We start from the raw sequence: 27,611 nt of genomic DNA, 5'->3' as shown, positions 1-27,611 counted from the left end.
AACCAATTCAAACCATTCCACCTTCAACACATTCCACTCATCATGTTTCCAAGTTCCAAAAAATTCCAGGAATTCTCAGAATTCCCTTTTTTTCTGGCGACTAGTTTTTCCACATTTTTTAACCCACTTCAATCGTTCCACCATCCAAACATTCCTCTTAATCAGGACAAAAAACACTGGAAAAATTCTCAAGTTTTCCCGAAATTCCTTAAAACCATTTCTCAATTAAAAATGTTACGACTTCAACGTTTCTCGACCGATTTGAAAAACTCCAACACCAACCATTTCAACTAATTTAGAACATTCAAGTCTGTTAACATTTTCCCCTAAAATTCGGCTTTTCCCGAAATTCCCAAATTTCCATGAAATGCCCATTTTTTAAACTTCCACCACTTCTAAATTTTCCCACCGATTCAAAACATTCCACCTTCAACACACTCCACTCATCCTGGACATTCAAACTATCATTTTTCCAAGTTTCATAAAATTCCAGGAATTCCATTTTTTCTGGCGACTAGTCCTTCCACATTTTTTAACCCACTTCAACCGTTCCACCATCCAAACATTCCTCTTAATCAGGACAAAAAACACTGGAAAAATTCTCAAGTTTTCCCGAAATTCCTTAAAACCATTTCTCAATTAAAAATGTTACGACTTCAACGTTTCTCGACCGATTTGAAAAACTCCAACACCAACCATTTCAACTAATTTAGAACATTCAAGTCTGTTAACATTTTCCCCTAAAATTCGGCTTTTCCCGAAATTCCCAAATTTCCATGAAATGCCCATTTTTTAAACTTCCACCACTTCTAAATTTTCCCACCGATTCAAAACATTCCACCTTCAACACACTCCACTCATCCTGGACATTCAAACTATCATTGTTCCAAGTTTCATAAAATTCCAGGAATTCCATTTTTTCTGGCGACTAGTCCTTCCACATTTTTTAACCCACTTCAACCGTTCCACCATCCAAACATTCCTCTTAATCAGGACAAAAAACACTGGAAAAATTCTCAAGTTTTCCCGAAATTCCTTAAAACCATTTCTCAATTAAAAATGTTACGACTTCAACGTTTCTCGACCGATTTGAAAAACTCCAACACCAACCATTTCAACTCATTCAGAACATTCAAGTCTTAACATTTTCCCCAAAATCCGGCTTTTCCCAAAATTCTCAAATGTCCAGGAAATGCCCATTTTTCAAAGTTCCACAATTACCACATTTTTCATCCGATTCGAACCGTTCCAACTCCAAAATATTCAGCCTGTTCAACAATTTAAAAAAATTCCCGGATTTCCAAGAATTCCCAGTTTTTAGGGACATTTTCCCAATTCAAAATGAATTGGCTATTTTTCAAACTTCCGCCATTTTCAAATTTTTCCACCGATTCAAACCATTCCAACATCAACACATTCCACTCAACCAACTAACACTTTACCAAGTTCCAAACCAAATTCCGTTTTTCTTGGAAATTCAAACTCTTCAACATTCAAACCATTCCAACATTCAGACTATTCTTACATTACATTCATACTACATTCTGTCAGTATTTCACTTCAACTTCAGCATTCACACGCAATTCCTTCAGGAATTGCCTCGTCTAGTAATTAATAATAATAATACATGCAACACATAATATGAATTAATAATACATGCAACACATAATACGAATTAATAATAATACATATAGCACATAATACAAATTAATAATAATACATGCAACACATAATATGAATTAATAATAATACATGCAGCACATTAATTAATAATAATACATGCAACACAATATGAGTTAATAATACATGAAACCATTTATGAATTAATAATAATACATGCAACACATTATGAATTAACAATAATAATACATGCAACACATAATATGAATGATTAATAATACATGCAACACATATGAATTAATAGTAATAATACATGCCACACATAATATGAATTAATAATACATGCCACACATAATATGAATTAATAATAATAATACATGCAACATATAATATGAATTAATAATAATAATAATACATGCAACACATTATGAATTTATGATAATACATGCAACACATAATACGAATTAATAATAATAATAATAACACATGCAACATATAATATGAATTAATAATAATAAATGCAACACATAATATGAATTAATAATAGTAATACATGCAACACAATATATATTAATAATAATAATACATGCAACACATAATATAAATTAATAATAATAGTAATACACGCAACACATAATATTAATTAATAATAATAATACATGCAACACATTAATAATAATAATTCATGCAACACATTAATTAATAATAATAATTCATGCAACACATATGAATTAATAACAATAGTAATACATGCAACACAATATGAATTAATGATAATACATGCAACACATTATGAATTAACAATGATAATGCATGTAACACATAATATGAATGATTAATAATACATGCAAAACATACTATTAATAATAATAATACATGCAACACATTATGAATTAACAATAATAAAACATGCAACACTTAATATGAATTAATAATACATGCAACACATAATATGAATTAATAATAATAATACATGCAACATATTATGAATTAACAATAATAAAACACGCAACACATAATATGAATGATTAATAATAATACATGCAACACATACTATTAATTATTAATAATAAAACATTGTCACAATTACTGGGGTGACTTTAAGATGCTATGCTAACATTGCAGCGATTTACAATAAAGATGGAAAAAACCAAGCTCGACTAAAATGTTTTTATAAATTGGCAAATGCAACTTTTAGTTTTGTTTACTGCACTAGCAATGTTATGTTAGCGTTAAATGAACAAATAAGCGAGTGCCGCCCAGTAAATAGACGCCCCCCGGGCTGAGGCCTACACCACACAGCGATGCGATTCACCTTCCTGGATGAAGCCAAATCGATTAGCCGCAAGCTAACAGTGCGATACCGCGATACTAGTAATCGATTACGCAGGTGATTTCACACTGCGGGAATATCCTTCTAGTTGCGAGCGTACAGGCAGGATAATTGGGTATTGCGGTTGAAGACGTAATACGCTGCGCACAAGAGGCGGCCAGCAAATAGCCAGCGCCCCAGTGTCGGCGTACCTGGTCTGCGATGTTGAGTACCCCCATCTCCCAAACTCAGCCGGGACGGAGCTCCTTCATGGGGCTGAAACGTGGAGGTGATACCGCGGGGCTGTGCTGTGTCCGCCTCTCAGAAAACATCCATTTGCACGGCGGAGAAGACTGGAGCTCCCGAGTGTGTCCCTGTTGTTGTCTCTTTGACGACGCTGCTCGGCCCGACCGCTGCTCCGCCTGCAGGCGTGGCGGCGGATGACGCCGAGCTCTGGTGGGTGAAATGGCGACATCGTGTGGCCGAAAGGCAAACTACAGCCTATTAAATGAAGCGTTTCATTTCAGAAGGTCAAACCGTTTTTATTTTTTTTACTTGCTACTTAACCATTTTTCCACGTACATACTATAGGTATATAAATTATATATACTATGTATATATACTGTACACATACTGTATAAAAATATATACATAATGTATATACACACATATATACAGTATATACACACATATATACACTACCGTTCAAAAGTTTGGGGTCACATTGAAATGTCCTTATTTTTGAAGGAAAAGCACTGTACTTTTCAATGAAGATAACTTTAAACTAGTCTTAACTTTAAAGAAATACACTCTATACCAGGGGTCACCAACGCGGTGCCCGCGGGCACCAGGTAGCCCGTAAGGACCAGATGAGTAGCCCGCTGGCCTGTTCTAAAAATAGCTCAAATAGCAGCACTTACCAGTGAGCTGCCTCTATTTTTTAAATTATATTTATTTACTAGCAAGCTGGTCTCGCTTTGCTCGACATTTTTAATTCTAAGAGAGACAAAACTCAAATAGAATTTGAAAATCCAAGAAAATATTTGAAAGACTTGGTCTTCACTAACTGACAAAGAAACAGATAACAGATTTGGTGTCCAGTTCAAAGTGTGACATGATTTATTTAAAAATTTGAGAGTTGACTTTTGTATTTTACATGAGTTATTATTTGTACAAACATGGTGCAAAGTAATTCATGATTTGTTAAAAAATGTTAGTGGCTAGCTAGTTAAAATGGGATATTGTGATTTCCCAAGACTGTCTTAGAAGTGATCATTTGAAAAATGTGCACTTAGAGAAAATATATAAATAAAGTGTTGCATATTGATATTTATCTGTTTCTATATATATTTATTGTGAGAAATCATTAAGATGATCAGTGTTTCCACAAAGATAAATATAATTAATTATTAATAATAACATAGAGTTAAAGATAAATTGAGCAAATTGGCTGTTATACTTCTTCTTCTACTTCTGGCAATTTATTTAAGTGTGTATCAAACTGGTAGCACTTCACATTAATCACTACCCAAGAAGTAGCTCTTGGTTTCAAAAAGGTTGGTGACCCCTGCTCTATACATTGCTAATGTGGTAAATGACTATTCTAGCTGCAAATGTCTGGTTTTTGGTGCAATATCTACATAGGTGTATAGAGGCCCATTTCCAGCAACTATCACTCCAGTGTTCTAATGGTACAATGTGTTTGCTCATTGGCTCAGAAGGCTAATTGATGATTAGAAAACCCTCGTGCAATCATGTTCACACATCTGAAAGCAGTTTAGCTCGTTACAGAAGCTACAAAACTGACCTTCCTTTGAGCAGATTGAGTTTCTGGAGCATCACATTTGTGGGGTCAATTAAACGCTCAAAATGGCCAGAAAAAGAGAACTTTCATCTGAAACTCGACAGTCTATTCTTGTTCTTAGAAATGAAGGCTATTCCACAAAATTGTTTGGGTGACCCCAAACTTTTGAACAGTAGTGCATATTTATATATATATATATATATATATATATATATATATATATATATATATATATATATACACACACACTTATATACAGTATATACACAAACAAATTAATATATATATATATATATATATATATATATATATATATATATATACACACACACACACACACACGCACACACTTGTACACACATTTATACATACACATAAAAATGTACACATATAAATACAATGTATATACACACACAAATTCATATATTTACACACGCATATATACAGTATATACACACAAATTCATATATATATATACACACACACACACACACACATTGTACACACATATGCACGCGTTTATACATACATAAAAATGTATACATATAAACACAATGTATATACACACACACATTCATATATATATATAAATATATATATATATATACACACATATGTACAGTATATACACACACAAATTCATATATTTTCACACACATATATACAGTATATACACACAAATTCATATATATGTATATATATATATATATATATACACACACACACACACACACACATATTGTACACACATATGCACACGTTTATACATACATAAAAATGTATACATATAAACACAATGTATACACACACAAATTCATATATATACACACATATATAAGGTATATACACACACAAATTCATATATATATATATATATACACACACATATATATAGTATATACACACACAAATTCATATATATATATATACACACACATATATACAGTATATACACACACATATATACGGTATAAACACACACACACACATCACACACACACACACACACATTGTACACACATATGCACACGTTTATACATACAGAAAAATGTATACATATAAACACAATGTATACACACACAAATTCATATATATATATATATATATATATATATATATATATATATATATATATATATATATATATATATATATATATATATATATACACACACATATATACAGTATATACACACACAAATTCATATATATATATATATATACAGACACATATATACAGTATATACACACACATATATACAGTATATACACACACAAATTCATATATTATATATATATATATATATATATATATATACAGACACATATATATAGTATATACACACACATATATACAGTATATACACACACAAATTCATATATATATATATATATACAGACACATATTTATTATATATTTCATGGCCGTCTTGAGTTTCCAATCATTTCTACAAGTCTTATTTTTGTGTGATGTAGTGATTGGAGCACATATTTGTTGCTCACACAAAACATTTATGAAGTTTGCTTCTTTTATGAATGTATTATGTGTCTACTGAAAATGTGAGCAAATGTGCTGGCTCAAAAGTATACATACAGCAACATGCATGATACATTTAGGTGAAGTAGAAAAGCTACAAACAAATCAAATGAGCTCCATGGCCTCTTACCTTCATGTGAGTGGTCATGATTGTTGACTTCTGTGAGCACATTTAAATAGAACTCATGTGATGCAGTCATTAAACTCACTTACAAACGCCACTATGGGAAAGTCAAAAGGAACTCAGGACTGATCTGAAAAAAAACGAATCATTGACTTGAACAAGTCAGGAAAGTCACTTGGAGCCATTTCAAAGAGCAACTGTGCAGACAATTGTTCCTAAGTATAAAGTGCATGGCACAGTTTTGTCACTGCCACGATCAGGAAGGAAACGCAACCTATCGCCTGCTGCTGAGAGAAAATTGGTCGAACCACCAAAAAGCAGGTCTTCAATGAACTGGAAGGTGCTGGAACACAGGTGCCAGTGTCCACAGTCGAGCGGGTTTTGCATGGCCATGGACTGGAAGAGGCTACCGTGCAAGAAGGAAGCACTTGCTCCAGAAGCCACACCTGAAGGTTCGTCTAAAGTTTGCTGCTGATCACATGGACAAAGATAAGACCTTCTGGAGGAAAGTTCTGTGGTCAGATGAAACAAAAATGGAGCTGTTTGGCCACAATACCCAGCAATATGTTTGGAGGAGAAAAGGTGAGGCCTTTAATCCCAGGAACACCACACCTACCGTCAAGCATGGTGGTGGTGGTGGTGGTATTATGATCTGGGCCTGTTTTGCTGCCAATGGAACTGGTGCTTGAATATAATATTACATATATATATATATATATATATATATATATATATATATATATATATATATATATATATATATATATATATATATATATATATATATATATATATATATATATATATACACACATATATATATATATATATATATATATATATATATATATATATATATATATATATACAGGTATATATATATATATATATATATATATATATATATATATATATATATATGTAGTTTACTTCCAACTTAACCTTATTTTTCCACATAAATGCATAATATAAAACATTACAACCTTATTGTAACAATAAAACTTTGTTTCATAGTGTTCTTTTTGTCCTATTAAAAAATATATGTAGTGTATATACTGTGCATATATACTGTACGTACACTGTATGATACATATAATACATACAATAAATATTTATACTAAATACAATACTATACAGTATATTTAGATGCACACACACACATCCATATATATATATATATAGACATGTGTATATACAGTACAGATATAGACACATAATGTATATATACACACACACACACACACATATATATATATATATATATATATATATATATATATATATACACACACACACAAATATGCATACACATATATAAATACACAAAAAAGATATACATACATACACATATATACTGTATATACACAGTATATATACATAGACACACACACATACACACCCTTATGTACATATATACACCAGTGCCTCCATGGAAATGCCACCCCTCTACCTCAAAGAACTACTCACCACCAAATCCTCCACACGACACCTCCGCTCCAGACAGGCTAACCTCCGAGGACAAAGCTACGAACAATGGGAGACCGGGCTTTCTGTTCTACCGCTCCCAGTCTGTGGAACGCTCTCCCTGACCACCTGAAGGCACCACAGACTGTGGATGCTTTTATATATATATATATATATATATATATATATATATATATATATATATATATATATATATATATATATATATATATATATATATATATATATATATATATAATTTTAGCTATTTGGCTGTTCTAGTTTTTATTTTTATTTATTTTTTATTATCTTTTTATTTTAATTTTTTTTAATACACTGTAGCACTTTGAGGTTTTTTACTCAATGTAAAGTGCTTTTTACAAATAAAATCTATTGTTATTATTATTATTAATATTATCATTAAAAAAAAACAATTACATATACTATGTATGTGTATACATATATATACAGTATATGTACTGTATATGTACATATATACATATATTTTTTCACAGATAATTACAATGTCTTACACTTGTAATACATTATTTATTATAAAATACATATTTGTTACTTAAGTTTGTTATGTCAGCTGATTATAAAAATTGCATATTTTATTAAAAAAAATGTGAATTTCCATTTGAGGGATTATGTCAGCATAAAATATCAAATTTTCAGGTGTAAGTAAGTCATTTTTAATACAATTAGTGTTTTTTTTTTTACTCTATAATCAAGACAGAATCGCCCTTGAGCACAACTCATCCAGTCAGCCAACAACTTTAGTTGTTTACAAGTTTTTATTCAAACTTTTTTTCAGATTTGAACAATTTTTCCACAAGATTTATCAAAAAAAAGAAAAAAGTTATAATGTCAACATTCCCACTGGATACAGTAGAAAAGTACCGCTGTGATATAACCAGTTTGAAGGAAAAAACCCCAAAAATATATTTCTGCATAGTAGGAGAGAAGACAGGAAAAGTTGGCAAGGCTTGCATTATTCTTTGCATTATTCTTTGCATTATGGCCCTTTTTGTGCATGGTTCTTTTCATTCAGTTCAGCTCAAACATCATAAAAAGGAGGACCACTTCCCAATAATGAGAAGATGCTACGAGTCCATGGTCCTCACGCCATCTTTAACAATAACGTTCTGTTGCTATGGCAACCCATGACTGACATGCTCATGGTTCGACATCGCCGTCATGTAAACACGAACGCCTGCTAGGTTTCCCTCCAAAACAAATCGCCACCAAAAAAAGCTTCACAGAATGACATGCACCAAAATAATCATACACGTAACGTAATTCCATAGTAAATGTAGCGTTAAAGTCAGAAAAGTACCGTTAGGGTTAACGTAGAAGCAGTGTTAGCGCCACAGTGTAAAGGAAAGAAAACTGTAAATTTACGAGAATAAAGTTGTAATGTTTTATTTTTAAGACAAAAAAAGAAATCACAATTTAATTTTAACAAAAATTTACGAAAAATATATTATATTTTTGCGAGAACATTGCCCCAATTTTACGAAAACAAATTAGTAACAAAAACTTGAAAATAAATCTCATGAGATGCTTCATTGTTATGTAAATAATGTCGCAATGTTACGAAAATAAACTTCCGACGTCAAAAGAAAAAAAGCTGTAACATTGTGACGATATTCTCGCGATAACGCAATTGTGTTCCATCGACTTAGGAAAAAGTTGTAATGTTTTATTTTTGGATGTTATATTCTTAAGAGAAAAAAAAAAATCACAATTTAATTTTAACAAAAAATTACGAAAAATATATTATATTTTTGCGAGAACATTGCCCCAATTTTACGAAAACAAATTAGTAACAAAACTTGAAAACAAATCTCATGAGATGTATTTGTTATGTAAATAATGTCACAAAAAGAAACTTCCGAAGTCAAAAGAAAAAAAGTTGTAAAATTGTGACAATATTCTCGGGATAACGCAATTGTGTTCCATCGACATAGGAAAAAGTTGTAAGGTTTTATTTTTGGACGTTATAATCGTAAGAGAAAAAAAAAATCACAATTTCATTTTAACAAAAATTTACAAAAAATATATTATATTTTTGCGAGAACATTGCCCCAATTTTACGAAAACAAATTAGTAACAAAAACTTGAAAACAAATCTCATGAGATGTATTTATGTAAATAATGTCGCAATGTTACGAAAAGAAACTTCCGACGTCAAAAGAAAAAAAGCTGTAACATTGTGACGATATTCTCGCGATAACGCAATTGTGTTCCATCGACTTAGGAAAAAGTTGTAATGTTTTATTTTTGGATGTTATATTCTTAAGAGAAAAATAAATCACAATTTCATTTTAACAAAAATTTACGAAAAATATATTATATTTTTGCGAGAACATTGCCCCAATTTTACGAAAACAAATTAGTAACAAAACTTGAAAACAAATCTCATGAGATGTATTTGTTATGTAAATAATGTCGCAATGTTACGAAAAGAAACTTCCGAAGTCAAAAGAAAAAAAGTTGTAAAATTGTGACGATATTCTCGCGATAACGCAATTGTGTTCCATCGACTTAGGAAAAAGTTGTAATGTTTTATTTTTGGATGTTATATTCTTAAGAGAAAAAAAAAAACACAATTTCATTTTAACAAAAATTTACGAAAAATATATTATATTTTTGCGAGAACATTGGCCAAATTTTACGAAAACAAATTAGTAACCAAAACTTGAAAACAAATCTCATGAGATGTATTTGTTATGTAAATAATGTCGCAATGTTACGAAAATAAACTTCCGACGTCAAAAGAAAAAAAGCTGTAACATTGTGACGATATTCTCGCGATAACGCAATTGTGTTCCATCGACTTAGGAAAAAGTTGTAATGTTTTACTTTTGGATGTTATATTCTTAAGAGAAAAAAAAAAATCACAATTTCATTTTAACAAAAATTTACGAAAAATATATTATATTTTTGCGAGAACATTGCCCCAATTTTACGAAAACAAATTAGTAACCAAAACTTGAAAACAAATCTCATGAGATGTATTTGTTATGTAAATAATGTCGCAATGTTACGAAAAGAAACTTCCGAAGTCAAAAGAAAAAAAGTTGTAACATTGTGACGATATTCTCGCGATAACGCAATTGTGTTCCATCGACATAGGAAAAAGTCTGAATGTTATGAAAAATACGTCGGCTCAGAGAACAACGCCACAAAGTTACAAAAATAAACTTGCAGGATCACAAGAACAAAGTCTTGATGTTACAGAAAATACGATAAAAAAGTCGCAATGTTACGAGAAGTCAGTTCTATTGTTACGAGAAAAACATGGACTGTTACTGAAGTAACAGCATTTTGTAGGGTTACTTGATTATTGTAAGTTTGTGTAACCTTAAGATCGGTTTCTCGTGACAATAAAACGTTTTTAACATTTATATCATTTTGCAAATGTTACGAAAAATATATTATATTGTTGCGAGAACATTGTCCCAATTTTACGAAACCAAATTAGTAACCAAAAAAAGAAAATAAATCTCATGAGATACATGCTTCATTGTTATGTAAATAATGTCGCAATGTTGCGAAAATAAACTTTGACGTTAAAATAAAAAAGTTGTAACATTGTGACGATATTTTCGCGATAACGCAATTGTATTCCAACGACATAGGAAAAATTCTGAATGTTATGAAAAATATGTCGGCTCAGAGAACAACGCCACAAAGTTACAAAAATAAACTTGCAGGGTCACAAGAACAAAGTCTTGATGTTACAGAAAATACGATAAAAAAGTCGCAATGTTACGACAAGTCAGGTCTATTGTTACGAGAAAAACATGGACTGTTACTGAAGTTACTTTTTGTAGGGTTACTTGAATATTGTAAATTTGTGTAACCTTAAGATCTATTTCTTGTGACAGAATTTTTTTTTTAACATTTATATCATTTTACGAGAAATATATTATATTGTTACGAGAACATTGTCCCAATTTTATGAAAACAAATTTGCAACAAAAAAAAAAACTTCTCATGAGATATATGCTTCATTGTTATGTAAATAATGTCGCAATGTTATGAAAATAAACTTCCGACGTCAAAAGAAAAAAAGTTGTAACATTGTGACGACATTCTCGCAATAACGCAATTGTGTTCCATCGCCATAGGAAAAACTGTTATGAAAAATACGTCGGCTAAGAGAACAACGCCACAAAGTTACACAAATAAACTTGCAGAATCACAAGAACAAAGTCTTGATGTTACAAAAAAATAAGTTGTTACGAGAACAACGTTAAAAAAGTCGCTATATTACGAGAAGTCAGTTCTATTGTTACGAGAAAAACATGGAGTGTTACTGAAGTAACAGCTTTTTGTAGGGTTACTTGATTGTCGTAACTTTATTTGTGCAACCTTAAGATCTATTTCTCGCGACATAATTTTTTTTTTAACATTTATATCGTTTTGCAAATGTTACAAAAAATATATAATATTGTTGCGAGAACATTGTCCCAATTTTTACGAGAACAAAAATGCAGCAAAAAAAGAAAATAAATCTCTTGAGATATACATGCTTCATTGTTATGTAAATAATGTCGCAATGTTACGAAAATAAACTCCGAAAATTGTTGCAATGTTTCTAAAATAAACTTGCACGTTAAAAGAAAAAAAGTTGTGACATTGTGACGATATTTTCGCAGCAATACATACGAGGGAAGACATCACAATGTTACAAGATTTTTTTAAGAAAAAAAAGGTCATAATATGACACTATATTGTTCTTGTAAAACATACTTTTTTGTCGTGAAACTACGACTCTTTTTTCCAAATTATTGTATTATATACTTTGTAACTTTATTCTTGTAACATTAAGACCTTTTTCTCGTGACAAAAAACTGTTTAGTGTCAATGATCAATTATTACGAAGAAAGACATTTTTACGGGGGAAAAAAAGGTCATAATATGACAACAGTTAATTCTCGTAAAACTGACTTTTTCTCGGGAAACTACGACTTTTTTTCCGAAATATACTATATACTTTTATTTTCGTAACTTTACTTATGTAACATTAGGACCTTTTTCTCGTGACAAAAAACTGTTTAGTGTCAATGATCAATTATTACGAAGAAAGAAATTTTTACGGGGAAAAAAATGTCATATGATAACAGTTAGTTTTCGTAAAACTGACTTTTTCTCGTGAAACTACGACTCTTTTTTCCAAAATATACTATACACTTTTATTTTCGTAACTTTACTTTCTTGTGACAACAAACTGTTTAGGGTTAATGATCAATTATTACGAAGAAATACATTTTTAAGGGGAAAAAAATGTCATAGGATAACAGTTAGTTCTCGTAAAACAGACTTTTTTGTCGTGAAACTACGACTCTTTTTCCCAAAATATTATACTACATATTTTATTTTCGTAACTTTATTCATGTAACATTAGGACCTTTTTCTCGTGACAAAAAAGTGTTTAGTGTCAATAATCAATTATTACGAGGAAATACATTTTTATGGGGAAAAAAATGTCATATGATAACAGTTAGTTCTCGTAAAACTGACTTTTTCTCGTAAAACTACGACTCTTTTTTCCAAAATATTGTATTATCTACTTTGTAACTTTATTCACGTAACATTAAGACCTTTTTCTTGTGACAATAAAACTGCTTTAATATTTACCGAATTTTCCAGCAATTTCTTTCTGTCGTATCAGGATAAAAATTTTCGTCTTTATTCTCGGAACATTAGGAGTTTCCACCTCGTAATTAAACAATGTTTTTTTTCTTTTCCAGCGTGGCGAGTACCTTATTTTTGTATTTACGCGATGCTAAAAGCAAAAAACAAAAGCAGAGGGTTATTTTTTTTTTTCAAGAAATAAATTATAAAGATAACATATGTACAAAATATAAACATTGAGTATATTTACAATTGCATTTCTTTCAAGATGTGGATGCATGTTTTTGGAGGGCTTCCTGCAGCGCCCCCTGCAGGCTGACGAGAGGCTCATTCATTCCAGTGTATTGCTGTGCTGAAAAAATGCACACAAAATGTAAAAAGCTGGTCTAAAAATACACAATTTAGGAGACGTTGATGACGATTAGCGTCGTTTAGATTTAAATGCTTCAAATGGGCAGGGTTTACGAGTACCTTTCGCACAGTGGCAAGGGCAGGGAGAGAATTTCATTGGCACAAAAAAAATCCTGCGGTTAAATTCTGCTCTCTACCGTTTGGGAAAAGTCGGTTTTGTCACTATTTCCTGAAGACGTACCAAAGAGATGTATCAGAACGTAAGCACAAAGAAATGAGTAAAGTGAACACACCCGGTAGATTGTGGTCGGGCGATGAGTGGACGTTCCGCTGGAGGGTTCCGGAAGAAACGAAATGGAAGACAAGCCAGGTTCCCACAGTTGAGGCGTCGCTTTTCGGCAGTTGTCTCACAAGTGTCCACGAGAGGGCGCCAAACTCCACCTTGCGCTCTCCGTTGGCTTTGGGAAAAAGACGACTTGATTGTACTGGAAGGTTACAGGTTCTCCCCCGGCTGGTACTGGGGCTCGGTGGAGGTGAAGTAGTCCTCCAGGAAGCAGTGCAGGTACTCGAAGGTGGGCCGCTCCTCGGCGTCCCTCTTCCAGCAGGTCTGCATCAGCTCGTGCAGAGACGGCGGACACTCGGCCGGGCACGGCATCCTGTAGCCGCGCTCCACCTGGTCCAGGACCTCGCGGTTCACCATGCCTGGAACAGACGAGCGGGGTCAAAAACTGGGGTCTGTAGGCGACCCCGACCGGAATGTTTTCAAATGAACTCCACAAGGTATGGATGATTGGCCAGCATTGAACAACTTGATTGTGCACTATTAATGCCGACTTAGCACTATGACAACATTGGTTGTGTTGCACAATATACATTTTGACTCATCCCATACATCATCGCTGTCTTTTTAATTGACCAGAGACACATTTTAATGATACATTAAAATGTGTCAAGGGCTTTCTGCTGCGCCACTCCCAGTCTGTGGAACACTCTCCCTGACCACCTGAGGGCACCACAGACTGTGGATGCTTTTAAAAAAGGCTTAAAAGCCATTCTTTTTAAAAAAAAGCCTCTTTTTTTTTTTTTAGATATATGCATACTAGTTATAGCTATTTGGCTGTTCTAGTTTTTATTTTTATTTATTTCTTTATTACCTTTTTTTTTTTTTTTTTATACACTGTAGCACTTTGAGATTGTTTACTCAATATAAAGTGCTTTTTACAAATAAAATCTATTATTATTATTATTAAATTGCCATACATTCATATAGTGCGGCCACAAGTCAAAATATTGGTTTTAAGATTTTGCGATCCAGGACAGTAACACTTCACCTGATATGTGTGTTGGTTAGGATTGTCCCGATACCAATGTTTTGATACCAGTACTGGTACCAAAATGTATTTCGATACTTTCCTGAATGAAGGAGACCACAAAAAATGGCATTTTTAGCTTTATTTTAACAAAAAATCTTAAGGGTACATTAAACATGTTTATTATTGCAATTTAGTCCTTAAATAAAATAGTGAACTTGATATGTGTGCTGGTTAGGGTTGTCCCGATACCAATGTTTTGATACCGGTACCAAAATGTATTTCGATACTTTCCTGAATAAAGGAGACCACAAAAAATGGCATTTTTGGCTTTATTTTAACAAGAAAATCTTAGTGTACATAAAACATATGTTTATTATTGCAATTTAGTCCTTAAATAAAATAGTGAACTTTATATGTGTGCTGGTTAGGGTTGTCCCGATACCAATGTTTTGATACCGGTACCGGTACCAAAATGTATTTCGATACTTTTCTGAATAAAGGAAACCACAAAAAAATGGCATTTTTGGCTTTATTTTAACAAGAAAATCTTAGTGTACATGAAACATATGTTTATTATTGCAATTTAGTCCTTAAATAAAATAGTGAACTTGATGTGTGTGCTGGTTAGGGTTGTCCCGATACCGGTACTGGTACCAAAATGTATTTCGATACTTTTCTGAATAAAGGAAACCACAAAAAAATGGCATTTTTGGCTTTATTTTAACAAGAAAATCTTAGGGTACATGAAACATATGTTTATTATTGCAATTTAGTCCTGGACATATATAAAATGGAGAAGATAACTGCCTTTATTAATTATAAATTGGAGAAATTTACTTCATACTGGGAAACTGGGTCAATTATGCCGCGCGCCATAAGGCTGACTTTAATTTTTCGAATTAGTGATTGTACTGCTTAAAAAAAAAAAAAAAAAAAAGGATTACTCCCTACATGTGTGTGTATATATATTATCGTATTTTATTTCTGATTATTATTATTTCTTTTTTCTTTATTTAATTGATGTATTTGTAGATACTACTTTGTTTTTCTGCTGTTTCTTTCTTTTTTTTGGGGGGGGGGGGGGGGCGGCGGCAGATGTATGATGTACGTGAATATGATGTAATGGATGGGAATGTCTGATGCTGGATGTCAATAAAGATAAAGTGAAAAAAAAAAAAAAAAATTAGTGAACATACTACTAACTTGTCTTTTAGTAGTAAGTAAACAAACAAAGACTCCTAATTAGTCTATGCAGTAACATATTGTGTCATTTATACACCTATTATTTTGTCTACATTATAAAGGACAAACTGTAAAAATTGATTATTAATCTACTTGTTCAATTACTTTTAATATCTGCTTATTTTCTGTTTCAACATGTTCTATTTACACTTTTGTTCAAATGTAATAATCACTTATTCTTCTCTTCTTTGATACTTGACATTAGTTTTGGATGATACCACACATTTAGGTATCGATCCGATACCAAGTATGACTTTAAGATACACAGTACAGGTCAAAGGTTTGGACACACCTTCTCATTCAATGCCTTTTCTTTATTTCCATGACTATTTACATTAACAAAAAAAAAGGTGAAATAACTTAAATCATGTTTTGTATTCTAGTTTCTTCAAAATAGCCACCCTTTGCTCTGATTACCACTTTGCACACTCTTGGCATTCTCTCCATGTAAATAGTCTTGAAAAGAAAGAAAACGCAGTGAATGAGAAGGTGTGTCCAAACTTTTGGCCTGTACTGTATGTACCACTCCATTAGTTTGGGGGTCCTTGGCCTAGACTACGTTGAGGACCCCAGATCTAAAATCTAGAATTCATTTCCCAGTGATTTTTAGATCCAGTTTTCCACAGTAAGAAACAATTAGCATGCAGTGACACAACAAAGCATGTTAATGTTAAGTGAATGGATTGTCAGGTGGCGCCCTCTGCTGGATTCATAGTATAAAAACTGAACCACGTCGTATTTAGGTTACCGTAATAAAAACAAAATACGAACCCCGTTTCCATATGAGTTGGGAAATTGTTTTAGATGTAAATATAAACGGAATACAATGATTTGCAAATCCTTTTCAACCCATATTCAGTTGAATATGCTACAAAGACAACATATTTGATGTTCAAACTGATAAACTAAATAAATAATCATTAACTTTAGAATTGGATGGCAGCAACACGTGACAAAGAAGTTGGGAAAGGTGGCAATAAATACTGATAAAGTTGAGGAATGCTCATCAAACACTTATTTGGAACATCCCACAGGTGAGCAGGCAAATTGGGAACAGGTGGGTGCCATGATTGGGTATAAAAGTAGATTCCATGAAATGCTCAGTCATTCACAAACAAGGATGGGGCGAGGGTCACCACTTTGTCAACAAATGCCTGAGCAAATTGTTGAACAGTTTAAGAAAAACCTTTCTCAACCAGCTATTGCAAGGAATTTAGGGATTTCACCATCTACGCTCCGTAATATCATCAAAGGGTTCAGAGAATCTGGAGAAATCACTGCACGTAAGCAGCTAAGCCCGTGACCTTCCATCCCTCAGGCTGTACCGCATCAACAAGCGACATCAGTGTGTAAAGGATATCACCACATGGGCTCAGGAACACTTCAGAAACCCACTGTCAGTAACTACAGTGGGTCGCTACATCTGTAAGTGCAAGTTAAAACTCTCCTATGCGAGGCGAAAACCGTTTATCAACAACACCCAGAAACGTCGTCGGCTTCGCTGGGCCTGAGCTCATCTAAGATGGACTGATACAAAGTGGAAACGTGTTCTGTGGTCTGACGAGTCCACATTTCAAATTGTTTTTGGAAACTGTGGACCAAAGAGGAAAAGAACCACCTGGATTGTTATAGGCACAAAGTGTAAAAGCCAGCATGTGTGATGGTATGGGGGTGTATTAGTGCCCAAGACATGGGTAACTTACACATCTGTGAAGGCGCCATTAATGCTGAAAGGTACATACAGCTTTTGGAGCAACATATGTTGCCATCCAAGCAACGTTACCATGGACGCCCCTGCTTATTTCAGCAAGACAATGCCAAGCCACGTGTTACATCAGGGGTCACCAACGCGGTGCCCGCGGGCACCAGGTAGCCCGTAAGGACCAGATGAGTAGCCCGCTGGCCTGTTCTAAAAATAGCTCAAATAGCAGCACTTACCAGTGAGCTGCCTCTATTTTTTAAATTGTATTTATTTACTAGCAAGCTGGTCTCGCTTTGCCCGACATTTTTAATTCTAAGAGAGACAAAACTCAAATAGAATTTGGAAATCCAAGAAAATATTTTAAAGACTTGGTCTTCACTTGTTTAAATAAATTCATTAATTTTTTTACTTTGCTTCTTATAAGTTTCAGAAAGACAATTTTAGAGAAAAAATACAACCTTAAAAATGATTTTAGGATTTTTAAACACATATACCTTTTGACCTTTTAAATTCCTTCTTCTTCTTTCCTGACAATTTAAATCAATGTTCAAGTAAATTAATTTTTTTTATTGTAAAGAATAATAAATACATTTTAATTTAATTCTTCATTTTAGCTTCTGTTTTTTCGACGAAGAATATTTGTGAAATATTTCTTCAAACTTATTATGATTAAATTTCAAAAAAAATATTCTGGCAAATCTAGAAAATCCATAGAATCAAATTTAAATCTTATTTCAAAGCCTTTTGAATTTATTTAAAAAAATTTGTTCTGGAAAATCTAGAAGAAATAATGATTTGTCTTTGTTAGAAATATAGTTTGGTCCAATTTGTTATATATTCTAACAAAGTGCAGATTGGATTTTAACCTATTTAAAATATGTCATCAAAATTCTAAAATTAATCTTAATCAGAAAAAAATACTAATGATGTTCCATAAATTATTTTTTTTATTTTTTCAAAAATATTCGAATTAGCTAGTTTTTCTCTTCTTTTTTTCGGTTGGATTTTGAATTTTAAAGAGTCGAAATTGAAGATAAACTATGTTTCAAAATTTAATTGTCATTTTTTCCCCGTGTTTTCTCCTCTTTTAAACCGTTCAATTAAGTGTAAATATCATTAATTATTAATAATAACATAGAGTTAAAGGTAAATTGAGCAAATTGGCTATTTCTGGCAATTTATTTAAGTGTGTATCAAACTGGTAGCCCTTCGCATTAATCAGTACCCAAGAAGTAGCTCTTGGTTTCAAAAAGGTTGCTGACCCCTGTGTTACATCAACTTGGCTTCATAGTAAAAGAGTGCGGGTACTAGACTGGCCAGCCTGTAGTCCAGACCTGTCTCCCATTGAAAATGTGTGGCGCATTATGAAGCCAAAAATAGCACAACGGAGATTGAACAACTTAAGCTGTACATCAAGCAAGAATGGGAAAGAATTCCACTTCAAAAATGTGTCTCCTCAGTTCCCAAACCTTTACTGAGTGTTGTTAAAAGGAAAGGCCATGTAACACAGTGGTGAACATGCCCTTTCCCAACTACTTTGGCACGTGATGCAGCCATGAAATTCTAAGTTAATTATTATTTATGAGTTTGAACATCAAATATGTTGTCTTTGTAGTGCATTCAACTGAATATGGGTTGAAAATGATTTGCAAATCATTGTATTCCGTTTATATTTACATCTAACACAATTTCCCAACTCATATGGAAACGGGGTTTGTACATTTGTGAATATGAGCAAATACTGAACTTCGACTTGTTAGAACGGTGTTAGTGTTTTTCAAAATAAAAGGATTGATGTAAATAATGTATTTTCTGTCTTGCCTGGATAAGGAACTCTTCCTTTGGTGGCCAGCTCCGTCAGCAGGATCCCGAATGACCACACGTCAGATTTGATGGTGAAGCGGCCGAAGTGAGCGGCCTCAGGCGCCGTCCACTTGATGGGGAACTTGGCTCCTGACGGCAGCGACCACGGTCAGTGACACCCAATGGACGGCGGAAGGTGAGCCTGACTCTTACCTTGTCGGGCCGTGTACTCGTTGTCCTCGATGAGGCGAGCCAGGCCAAAATCGGCCACCTTGCACTCCAGGTTCTCTCCTACCAAGATGTTGGCAGCCCTCAGGTCTCTGTGCACGTAGTTCATCCTCTCCACGTACTCCATGCCCGCGGCAATCTGAGGAGCCACGTTGGACGTTTCAATGCAGCATGTAGACCACCACAACACAGCCCACTGGGCATCTGGCCAACTGTACCTCCATTATGATGACATCAATCAATGACATTTTATTTACGTAGCACTTTTCATACGCAGGCAAGTAGCAACACAAAGCGATTTAAACCCCCCAAAAAACCACAGAAGCGAAAAACATACACACACACACACACACACACACACACACACACACACACACACACACACACACACACACACACACACACACACACACACACACACACACACACACACACACACACACACACACACACACACACACACACACACACACACACACAAACACTATTGACCATAACAAAAACAAAACATGGCAGTAAGGATTGAGGAAAAAGACCACCTTTATATAGAATAACTACAATTGACACCATGTAAAAAATAGTATGAAACATATTTTAACATAAAACATAACAGTAGTAGTAATAATAGCAATAAATAATATAGAAAATACTGCTACCTTTAGCTAGAATATATATATATATATATATATATATATATATATATATATATATATATATATATATATATATATATATATATATATATATAAATATATATATATATATATATATATATAAATATATATGTTTATATATATATATGTGTATATATATATATATATATATGTATATATATATATATATATATATATATATATATATATATATATATATATATATATATATACATATATATGTATGTATATATATATATATATGTGTATGTATATATATATATATATATATATATATATATATATATATATTTATCTTATTTTTTTTATCGGCAGCTCAGTCTCGAGAGACCATACTGATGCGCGTCTGGAGTCTTGTCATGTTGTTTGGCATCGTCTGCTATGGCTGCGCAGTCCGATCTGTGAGTGACAGTCTTTATTGCAGTTTGTGCAAATGAATAAGGTGGCCTGGGTTTGAGGGGTTGCTGCAGTGCACTTCCTGCGTCTCCTCTTCTCTGCTGCAAGCCGATCTCTTGCCACCTCAGCTTCTGCACTGCCCTTGTGGACAGTCTGACGCCAAGCATTTCTGTCCATGGCCTGTACCTCCCAGCTGTCAGGAGAGATGTTGCATGCTTTCATGTCTCTTTTGCAGACGTCCTTGAAGCGTAGTAGGGGGCGACCAGCTCGTCTGGTGCCAATGGTCAGTTGTCCATACATGATGTCCTTAGGTAGTCTTCCATCCTCCATCCGTCGGACATGGCCGAGCCAGCGGAGACGGCGTTGACTCAGCAGGGAGTACATGCTGGGGATCTTGGCGCGCTGCAGGATGTTGGTGTATGGGATGTGGTCCTGCCAGCTGATGTTGAGGATGCGCCTGAGGCACCGCATGTGGAAGGTGTTGAGCCGACGTTCTTGCTTCATATAGGTGGTCCAGGATTCACTTCCATAGAGAAGGGTGCTGAGAACGCAGGCCTGATATACACGGATCTTGGTGTGTTCTGACAGCGCTCCGTTCTCCCACACTCTCTTGGTCAGTCTAGCCATGATGGTATTTGCCTTTCCGAGACGCCTGTCCAGTTCGATGTCCAGTGAGAGGTTGTTGCTGATTGTTGATCCCAAGTAGGTGAACTCGTCCACAGTGTCCAGTCTGATGTTATCAACTGTGATGGAGGGGGCAGTACTGATGTCTTGTGCACTGATGTTGGTCTTCTTCAGGCTTATTGTGAGCCCAAACTGCTTACAAGCATCGGCAAAGCGGTCAGCCAAACTCTGAAGGGCATCCTCTGTGTGAGTCATGAGGGCTGCATCATCAGCAAACAACATCTCCCTGATGAGAACTGTCCTGACCTTGGTCTTAGAACGCAGTCGCGCCAGGTTAAACAATCTCCCATCAGACCGGGTGTGCAGGTATACACCATCAGTGGAGGAGTCGAAGGCGTAAGACAGGAGCAGGGAAAAGAAAATCCCGAAAAGGGTTGGTGCAAGTACACAGCCCTGCTTGACACCACTGTTGATACAGAATGGTTCTGAGGATGATCCGTCATACAGGACTGTGCCCTTCATGTTGACATGGAAGGAGGTCACCATGCTGCCGAGCTTTGGGGGGCAGCCAATCTTCTCAAGGAGCTGGAATAGGCCTTCCCTGCTGACCAGATCGAAGGCCTTGGTGAGGTCTATGAACATCATGTAGAGTGGCTGGCCTTGCTCTCTACTCTTTTCCTGGAGCTGTCGAAGGGAAAAGATCATGTCAGTTGTCGACCTGCCTGCTCTGAAGCCACATTGGGATTCTGGATAGACACGATCCGCGAGTCTCTGCAGCCTGTTGAGGAGGATGCGTGCATACACTTTGCCGACAATGCTGAGAAGGGAGATCCCTCTGTAGTTGTTGCAGTCACTGCGGTCACCTTTGTTTTTATACAGTGTCACAATGGTGGCGTCACGCATGTCTTGTGGGACTGCACCTTCCTCCCAGCACATGCAGAGCAACTCATACAGAGGCTGAAGCAGGGCAGGTTTCCCGTGCTTGATGGCTTCAGGTGGGATGTTATCGCTACCTGGTGCTTTGTCGTTTGGGAGGGCATCAATGGCTTTGCTGAGCTCTTCCATAGTGGGCACTTCATCTAGCTCCTCCATGATGGGCAGATCCTTCGTACCACTAAGGGCAGCATTGGAAACTGATGTTTCACGGGAGTACAGTTCTGAGTAGTGTTCCACCCATCTGGTCATCTGTTCCTCCCGGTTAGTGATCTTCTCCCCTGACAGAGATTTCAGGGGGGCAATTCCTTTTACTGCAGGGCCAAGGGCCTTTTTGATGCCGTTGTACATGCCGCGTGTGTTTCCGGACTCGGCACAGCTCTGTATTTCCTTACACAGTTGTTGCCAATATTCATTGGCACACTGTCTAGCAACACGCTGGGTGGTGTTCCGAGCCCTTCTGAGTGCTGTGAGTGTCTGTTCATTTGGGCATTCCTTGTGTGCTAAGAAGGCTGCACGTTTAGCCTCTATTTCTGGTTTCATCCTTGGAAGGTGGGCTTTGAACCAATCCTGGCAGGGATGTTCTTTCTTGCCAAACGAGGACATGGCCGTGTTGTAAATTTTGTCCCTCATGGCATTCCACTTTCCTGTGGCGTCATGATCTGGCAGGTCCTGTAGGGCTTCATCCAGGTTGGTTACATATGCGTCCACCTTAAGGGGATCTGACATGTGTACTGTGTTGATCCGGGGGCGGCCTTTTGGTTTGGAGTGATGTAGCTTGCGTGGCTGGAGACGCACTTTGCTGCACACAAGGGCATGGTCAGTGTCACAGTCTGCACTATGGTAGCTTCTGGTGATGAGGACATTGTTTAAGGCAGAGCGCCTGGTGATGGCAAGGTCGAGTTGGTGCCAGCGTTGGGACCGCGGATGCCTCCACGACACTCTGTGTGATGGTTTACACTCGAAGAAGGTGTTTGTAATGCAGAGGTCATGGTAGGAGCACAGTTCCAGCAGCCTTTGACCATTCTCATTTACCTTCCCTGTGCCATGACGTCCAAGGCAGGAGGGCCATGACTTGTGATCTGCACCTACTCTGGCATTGAAGTCGCCAAGGAGGAATAAGGGCTCATCTTTTGGGAGGCCCTTTATCAGTTCATCAAGCTGCCCATAGAACTGGTCTTTTGTGTCTTCCGATGAGGTGAGAGTGGGAGCGTACACACTGAGGATGTTGACATGACCAGCAGCAGTGGCGAGGCGGATGGACAGAAGGCGCTCGGTGCCACCTGAGGGAGGCTCCACTGCAGCCAGGAGGGTGTTTTTGATGGCAAAGCCAACACCATGCTGGCGGGGCTCTTCGGGTTCTCTGCCCTTCCAGAAGAAGGTGTAGTTCTCCTCTCTGAGGGAGCCGCTGGAAGGGAGCCGGGTTTCTTGGAGGGCAGCTATGCTGACGTTGAGTCTGGTGAGCTCTCTGTCAATGATGGCTGTCTTTCTGGTGTCTTCCACCACTCTGAGGTCATCTGAGATGCCTGTGCGCATAGTGCGCACGTTCCAGCTACCAAATAGAAGAGCTGGAGTCTTCTTTTTAATTTTCTTATTGTTTGGTGCAAAGATTTACCGTCTGCTCATCGTGCCTTTACAGTACACTAAGCTCCAGGCACCCACTGAAGCAGGCAAACGTTGGCGGGCCGACACCCTACTGACCGGGGGCTGCCCGGTTTGAGGCGGGCAGTAGTCGTCCACTGGGACACTATGATCCCTCCCACCGTCGAAGCTGACCCGTGGCGCCCCATACTTACGCCAATCAGATGGGACTTATAACCCGTAAACTGCCAGCTTCCGTGTTGTGTCCTCACTCTTGCGAGCGAGGCTGGAGTGACCTCTCCAGTTTTTGTGACCTCCATGGCGCAAGCCTGGGCATAAGGTATGGGGACTCTGGGTTGCCCAGTCGTCAGAATCCCCCTCTTGGCTTGGCTGACGGGATCCAAAGGAATGCGGAGCATGACGTTTGGCACCAGCTTTGCTGCAGGAGTTGCCGGAAGGGTGTTGTCTTGCGAGCACCTATCCGCCTTCGGGGCTCCACTCCGGATTTGTAAGGTTTACTCCTTTACACTTGGCCGTTGAGTCCTATGTGGTCTTCCTCCGCCCTAGCCGTTGGCTGACTGGTGCAGCTCCTCCGCCTAGTGGTGCAGTGTACACACCACCCCCTCACGTGGTTTGGTCTGCCAGCTGAGGCAGTGTACCGGGGTGTGGCGCTTGGAGCCAGCACGTGAGAGATTTAGGGGATGGATGAGAACCGGTGAAGCGTGGCCTCCCTACGAGTAGGGAGCAGCTGCCAATCAACAAGGGTGCTATCTCTACCCACCCCCCTACACCCCATATAGGGGTGTAGGGGGGTATATATATATATATATATATACTATTTATATATATATATAAATAGTATGAAACATAACAGTAGTAGTAACAGTAGTAGTAATAATAGCAATAAATAATATAGAAAATACTGCTACCTTTAGCTAGAATATATATATATATATATATATATATATATATATATATATATATATATATATATATATATATATATATAAAAATATATATGTTTATATATATATGTGTATATATATATATATATATGTATATGTATATATATATATATATATATATATATATATATATATATATATATATGTATATATATATATATATATATATATATATATATATATATATATATATATATATATATATATGTATATATATATATACATATATATGTGTATGTATATATATATATACATATATATGTGTATGTATATATATATATATATATATATATATATATATATATATATATATATATATATATATATATATATATATATATATATATATATACAGTGGGGCAAAAAAGTATTTAGTCAGCCACCCATTGACAATCAATGGGTGGCTGACTAAATACTTTTTTGCCCCACTGTATATATATATATATATATATGTGTATGTATATATACACATATATATATATATACACATACATATACACATATACATATATATATATATATATACATACATATATATATATACATATATACATACATACATATATATATATATATACACGTACGTATACATACTGTATATATATATATATATATATATATATATATATATATATATATATATATATATATATATATATATATATATACACACACACACACACACACACACACAAATATACATACATACATACATACATACATACATATATACAGTATATATACAGTACAGGCCAAAAGTTTGGACACACCTTCTCATTTCAATGCGTTTTCTTTTTTTTGATGACTATTTACATTGTAGATTGTCACTGAAGGCATCAAAACTATGACACCTGTGAAGTGAAAACCATTTCAGGTGACTGCCTCTTGAAGCTCATCAAGAGAATGCCAGGAGTGTGCAAAGCGGTAATTAGAGCAATCTACAATGTAAATAGTCATGAAAATAAAGAAACCCCATTGAATGAGAAGGTGTGTCCAAACTTTTGGCCTATACTGTATATATACTGTTTTTATATATATAAATACACACAAATTAATTAAACTGGTAGACTTCTAATACTACTAAATTGCTGCCAGTTATTACTAAATAAAATAAAATAAAAAAACATAATAAGGTAAGGTTCAAATTACAATTACATTAATGCCACATGTCAGCATATAATAAAAAAATGCTGTATAATATAGAATAAAAATACAGTAAGGTTGAACTACTATTACATTTTTGCCACCTATAACCAAATAAAATATATATTTATAGATATATTTATTTTTAAATTTTTTGTTATTATTATTTACATCAATTGTTTTATTGGAAAAAAAATTATTAATGCAAAAATAAGTCACTAAAACATAAAAATGGGGGAAAAATAGAATTACTATTAAATTGCTGCCACTTAGCACAAAATAAAATAAGTAAATATAAATATCTTAAAAAAGAAAATATTATTTTAAATAATACATCTATTAAATTAATGCCTTTAAATAAAACACAATTTTAAAATGTATAACAAAATACTAAGGTAAAGTATACATTACTATTTTTTAAATGTATCATTGTTATTATTATTATGAACAATAATATGGTGAGCTTTACATTCCAATCCATACAAATATTTACACAAATTGTGACCTGTGTTCTGCTCTCAAAACAAAAAGCCGACTGCGAGTGACGTGGCTCCCCCTAGTGGCCGACAATAGTATAACCTTTCTTTCTTTTAAAGAACACTGCTTGTGCTGACCTGTGACGCCATGTCCACCAGCTGAGGGAGGCGGAGCATCTTACCCATGTCACCTTTCAGGAGGTCCAGCAAGCTGCCTGTGAGCGGGACACACAACAACAACACTCACATTGTGCGTTGGTTTCAATAGACGTACGTTTTAGGCAACAGGAAGTCAGGTGCATGCGCACTAGCGTCGTTTGGCTCGATAATCATGGCGGACTAACTACACAGACTTTGCCTGGGAGATTTCACCTCGGAGTACACAGAGCCAAGCTCGGTTTAACCTCATTTTGCCTCGCTTCCCGCCGTGCGTTTAAGAGTGCACTGCTGTGTTTAGATGGAGGCCGGTGTGGACAATATTGGAGACACTTGTCCCCACACTAAAAGTATACAGCGAAGGAGAAAACTATTTGATGTTGCTTTTATTTTCTCAATACAGCGTCCATCAGCTGCTGTGACTGAGAGTTAACGAGGTGAGGAAACATGCAGCAGGCGACGTGTCGTGAACGTTGTCACAACTTGTTTATAAAGTCCTTAGTTTGTTGACTGG

The 27,611-nt window shown here is 35.3% G+C and overlaps 2 protein-coding genes across 9 annotated transcripts in view; both read right to left on the bottom strand.

Moving 5' to 3' along the window:
* ankrd52a (ankyrin repeat domain 52a) overlaps nt 1–3,317 on the bottom strand; it is a 68,058-nt gene extending 64,741 nt beyond the window's left edge. For all 4 annotated transcript variants that reach the window (XR_009826700.1, XR_009826702.1, XR_009826701.1 and 1 more), the window contains exon 1: nt 3,145–3,317. Coding sequence is in view for 1 of the 4 variants with exons in the window: in XM_062052505.1 (XP_061908489.1) it covers nt 3,145–3,171 (27 nt within the window). In the remaining 3 variants the exon portion in view is untranslated. The remainder of the gene's footprint in view (nt 1–3,144) is intronic.
* A 5,283-nt stretch (nt 3,318–8,600) lies between these two features.
* Nucleotides 8,601–27,611, bottom strand: part of src (v-src avian sarcoma (Schmidt-Ruppin A-2) viral oncogene homolog) — a 119,724-nt gene continuing 100,713 nt past the window's right edge. For all 5 annotated transcript variants that reach the window (XM_062052500.1, XM_062052503.1, XM_062052502.1 and 2 more), the window contains 4 exons: nt 27,080–27,156; nt 20,135–20,288; nt 19,940–20,071; nt 8,601–14,563 (listed from right to left, as the gene is read on the bottom strand). In XM_062052500.1, the coding sequence (XP_061908484.1) occupies nt 14,355–14,563; nt 19,940–20,071; nt 20,135–20,288; nt 27,080–27,156 (572 nt within the window). In that variant the 3' untranslated portion in view covers nt 8,601–14,354. The remainder of the gene's footprint in view (nt 14,564–19,939; nt 20,072–20,134; nt 20,289–27,079; nt 27,157–27,611) is intronic.

The sequence above is a fragment of the Entelurus aequoreus genome, linkage group LG07, assembly GCF_033978785.1.
Source record: "Entelurus aequoreus isolate RoL-2023_Sb linkage group LG07, RoL_Eaeq_v1.1, whole genome shotgun sequence".
NCBI lineage: Eukaryota > Metazoa > Chordata > Actinopteri > Syngnathiformes > Syngnathidae > Entelurus > Entelurus aequoreus.
The sequence above is the reverse complement of the archived record's forward strand: the minus strand, read 5'-3'. Positions and strand labels throughout refer to the sequence as shown.